Here is a 4377-nt window from a genome sequence, read left to right as displayed (position 1 = left end):
GGCCCGTTTAGAAAATGGGTCGGGCCTCGGGCACCACTTTTTGGCCCGGGCCTGGCTCGGCCCTAATATATAATAAATAAATATTTTTTATTTTTTAAATTTTAAAATATTTTTAAAATAATTTTTTTATTTTTTATTTTTAAAATAACTTTTTGGTGTTTATTAAAAAAATGGGTCGGGCCGGGTCGCACTCGGGCTTAGGAATTTTTTCCCGGGCCAGGCTTGGACAAAATTTTAATCTCATATTTCGGGTCGGGCCTGGGCCCGAGCCTAGGATGCGGGCCGAAATTTTTTTCTAGGCCCAGCCCGGCCCATGAACACCTCTAATTTGGCATGGTAGACATCTGCTTTGTTGAAAATAACCAAGTCATCTACAAAGAAAAAATGAGCTAAGACTAGTCCTGAGCGGGATAATTGGATAAGGCACCACGTGCCTATAGAAACAACAGTGAATAATGTGACTAAGCCATTCCATGCACAACACAAAAATATTGGAAGACAAAGGGCAACCTTGCCAAATTCCTCTGCAGGCCTAAATTTTGTGTGGGTACTTCATTCCACAACACTTGTATGGTAGAGTTAAAGATTGCAGACATAATTACATTGCTAAGGTAGTTTGGAATATCATTGATTGTATAACTTCTTATGCTATTATGATATTATCCATAATATTCTACCTGCTATAAACCTCGCTTGTTATTAAGAAACTGATTTGGGAAAAATCAGTTTAAATCAATTGGCTATGATCTTCATAATTAATTTGTAAAGGACCGAACACAAACTGATTGGGTGAAATTGAGCAAAACTCTCAGGATTAACACTATTTTTTAACAAGTCAAATCTAAATTGTTCATATGATAGGTATACATGTGTTTATATTATAATCAATTTGTTTTAAATATGTTCCATGTTAAATTAAAAAAACTATGCCTAAATTGATAACATAGTTGACGAAAAAGTCAAATTAATGCAATATCAATACTTTGATAACTAAACATTTTAAATTTTAAAATCAATTTAAAATCTGAACAAATTAAAAATTCAACAATCTATATCTATATATTAAAGTAAAATTCAAAGGACCTTTCTCATATGGACACATGGCACACACTCACTATGCTTTTCTTTTCTTTTCTTCTTTTACATTTTATAAAAATGATTAATTTTTAATTTTGGTCTTTCTAATATGCTTAAATTTGATATTTAATCTTTATATTTTAATTTCTAACATAATTTCGTCTCTATATTTTTATAATGTTATTAATTAGTTTAATATTTTTATAATGTAATTAATTAGTACAAATAATTAATATCGTTAACTTTTCAATTAAAATTTTATATGGTTATATATGATTTGAAACTAGATTTATAAATCCAAAAAGTAGAGAAATTAAGTTTTTAAAGATAAAAGTAGGAGTACTAAATTTCAAATGTACAAAATGTAGAAGTTTAGAGTCATAGTTGTTTGAACCAGTTGTGGTATTGGTTCGGAGAGAGGCATCAGACCAATTGACTTGCAAACTAGTATGGATTGGTTAAACCAAACTAAAAAACCGATTGAACTGATTTTTTTTTTAATTTTTAAATATTCTTTTAATAATTTATTCAATCCAACCATATAAACTAATAATCTAAACGGTTTAATTATCAATTTAATTCTAAAAATCTTACTTAAAAATAAATTTTAATTTTCAAAATTCTACTCTATAATCAATCTAACATACTAGTTAATTAAGAAAGCAACATAAAGTTAATTAGATTCAATCATTGAAATAGAAATAAGCCAAATGTTAAGCACATATGGGGGAGATCTTTTCTCGAAGAAGGGAAAAAGTTGGAATAATAAAATAAAATAAAATAAAAAGAATCATCCCTATTTATTTAGGGTGGGTTTGGATGGGCGGTTGAGTGCGGTGCGTTTAGTTTATTTTTTGTCTCACGCTACAGTGTCGCTACAGTATCTAATCTCACCGCCACCGCTGTTTTTACACTAACCGCAAGTAAACGCACCGCCTATCCAAACCCATCTTTAGTTATTTTGAAAGGAATCATCTCTATTTATTAATTTGCATGTTTAAACTCATCATATCGTCACTCTCTTAAGAGTATCAACTTCAACCGAGGCAAGTTGATTAAAGGTGTTTTTGAAAGGATGACAACAGTAAATTTAATTACTATAATTATAAAATACAAAATTTTAGTCCGAAACTTAAGTTTATTTCATAAGGAATTGAAAGCTTTTCCTTTTTAATATAAATTATTAGCTGTTGGCTTGGGGGCTATCCCATTTTGACAACATTCTGTTTCCTAATTGATCTTTTTTGATATTAGCAGGAGTCTCCCCTTCAGTCCACACGCTTTTAACCCTTCTTCTCTATATATATTTGACATCACCAAACCTCCACTCTCCCCATCTCTTTTGTCTTCACAACTCCTTAATTATCTCTTTAATTTAGTAAAGCAAATTAAAAGATGGCTAAACTTGCCTCCCTTTTCATCTTAACCCTCCTCCTCGTTTCCACTCTATCCTTGAGTTTTGCCGCCCGGTCTGGCCCAGCTTTCGCTAACGACTCCCCTGCAAAAACCCAATCTCAGGTTACTTAAATTAATTTGACTGGCTTCAATCTCCCTTTCATTTTCTCTTTCGTGATTTTACATTTGATGATTTGGGGTTTTTGTTGATATATTATAGGCCACCACTACTTCTACTACAACTGATGGGATAGAGCAGAGTGAAGATAGGTGTGAAGGAGTTGGAGAAGATGAGTGTTTGATGAGAAGAACTCTTGCTGCTCATCTTGACTATATCTATACTCAGAAACAAAAGCCTTGACTTTTTCTTATTCTTGTTTCTTAGTTATAAGCCTTTATGCTTCGGTTACGTTTTTCTACTTTTGTCTGTGTTTGATTCTTCCTTGATTATAGTGGGGCTTTGTCATCACAACCACATTTCTTCCATTTTCTCTTTAAGTTTTGGAATCTGGGTTGTAATGCTATATGTATAAAAAATCATTTCACCTTATTTATTTATAAAAAGTAAGGAGTATTCCTTTCCAGTAAATAAAGAAAAAGCATCCATCCCCTTGTATGAAGCCTTGCTCTTCATGAGCTTTAATTGAAGCTTCCTTGTTCCTTCTTGCACAGTCTTTGAGCTTCTAGCTGATATATATATTATATAAAATAATGAATTTCTTAGTTTTAAGGAGAGAAAAAGATTGGGAGAATTGATAGAGCCAAAAGAAGGGACATAATAATGTTGGGACCACTTGATGTATTATCAAATGATTCCAGAGGTCAAAATCTGTAACCTGATAAGGAAGTGTTCCTTAATGGAGTCTATCGAAAAGGATTTCCCATCTCTTCCTCCACACTGATCACTATTTCTTATCTTAGCTGTTTCAGAACACATGCACATTTCAGTAGGATTAAATTTTCTTCTATGTTAAGGAAAAAAAGAGAAAGGCAACCGAAAGCAATTTGAACACACGTTTGTGAATGTGGTGTCTTATTCTCTACTTTCCCCTTTAGTCTCATCCACCACTTGTTCTTTACTCATATAACGAATGGGTCTAATGAAGGCTAGAAACAGAAAAAGGAAGGAAAATAGTGAGATTTGACCCCTTTCCTAGCTTTTCACAATTGCTGAAAAACAGGGTTTGATTTAGCACGTTGATTGTGTGGAAATGATAAGGATGGAGGGTTATTTTAAGATAGTAGTGGTGGTTTAGTGCCAATGTGAATAGCCTACCAACTATTTCCCTCAATGTGTTATAAAACTCTGCAGCCTGTACATTAAACTTCCCATCAACCCAACCCTACTTATGAAATTTTTAATTTTTACAGATAATTTATTGATTTTTCTATTTTTTCTCTTTTAATATGTATTTCTTTTAGAACTTTTGTATTTATAATTTTTTAGATTTAAATATGGATTGGCCCTTCCAATTAAATTTGTAATTTTAAAAATGGATTCAATTAAATTCAAGTCCAATTTATTTATTTATTTACTTATTATTTTTGACTTTTTTTCTAAATATATCTATAACAATAAATATTGGAGGTAAGAATAATTGATAAGACATACTGCACTCTCAATAAGAGAATGCGAGTCTTGAAGATAACATTGATTGAAAAAATAACTATAAATTTTAAATATAAATTAAGATAAAAACACACTTATATTTATTCACTTTTATTCTAAAAACTTCATCAAATTATATTCAAGCCAAACTTCTTTTATTTATTTATTTATTTAATTTATATGAAGAACTAGTGAGTTTGGGTGGTGGTCTATATATTTGTACATATTATTTAAATTTTTTATATATTTTTTAATTTGTTTATTTAGATTTTTTTTCTCTTATTAAAATTTCGATA

At 30.8% G+C, this 4377-nt stretch overlaps 1 protein-coding gene across 1 annotated transcript; it reads left to right on the top strand.

Moving 5' to 3' along the window:
- Positions 1-2278: 2278 nt before the first annotated feature.
- LOC107913315 (phytosulfokines 3) lies at positions 2279-3137 on the top strand. The gene is made up of 2 exons (XM_016841861.2): positions 2279-2595; positions 2693-3137. Exons 1-2 carry the CDS (start codon positions 2473-2475, stop codon positions 2831-2833), a joined length of 264 nt encoding a protein of 87 aa, XP_016697350.1. The 5' UTR covers positions 2279-2472; the 3' UTR covers positions 2834-3137.
- The last annotated feature ends 1240 nt before the right edge of the window (positions 3138-4377 follow it).

Source organism: Gossypium hirsutum, chromosome D11 (genome assembly GCF_007990345.1).
Source record: "Gossypium hirsutum isolate 1008001.06 chromosome D11, Gossypium_hirsutum_v2.1, whole genome shotgun sequence".
Classification (NCBI taxonomy): domain Eukaryota; kingdom Viridiplantae; phylum Streptophyta; class Magnoliopsida; order Malvales; family Malvaceae; genus Gossypium; species Gossypium hirsutum.
This window is presented reverse-complemented; position numbering and strand designations above follow the sequence as displayed.

Excerpts from the sequence above, each read along its gene's own strand:
- LOC107913315 (XM_016841861.2), top strand. The coding sequence starts at position 2,473 with ATGGCTAAACTTGCCTCCCTTTTCATCTTAACCCTCCTCCTCGTTTCC. Across the intron at positions 2,596-2,692 it reads CTGCAAAAACCCAATCTCAG|GCCACCACTACTTCTACTAC; the intron begins GTTACTTAAATT and ends GATATATTATAG.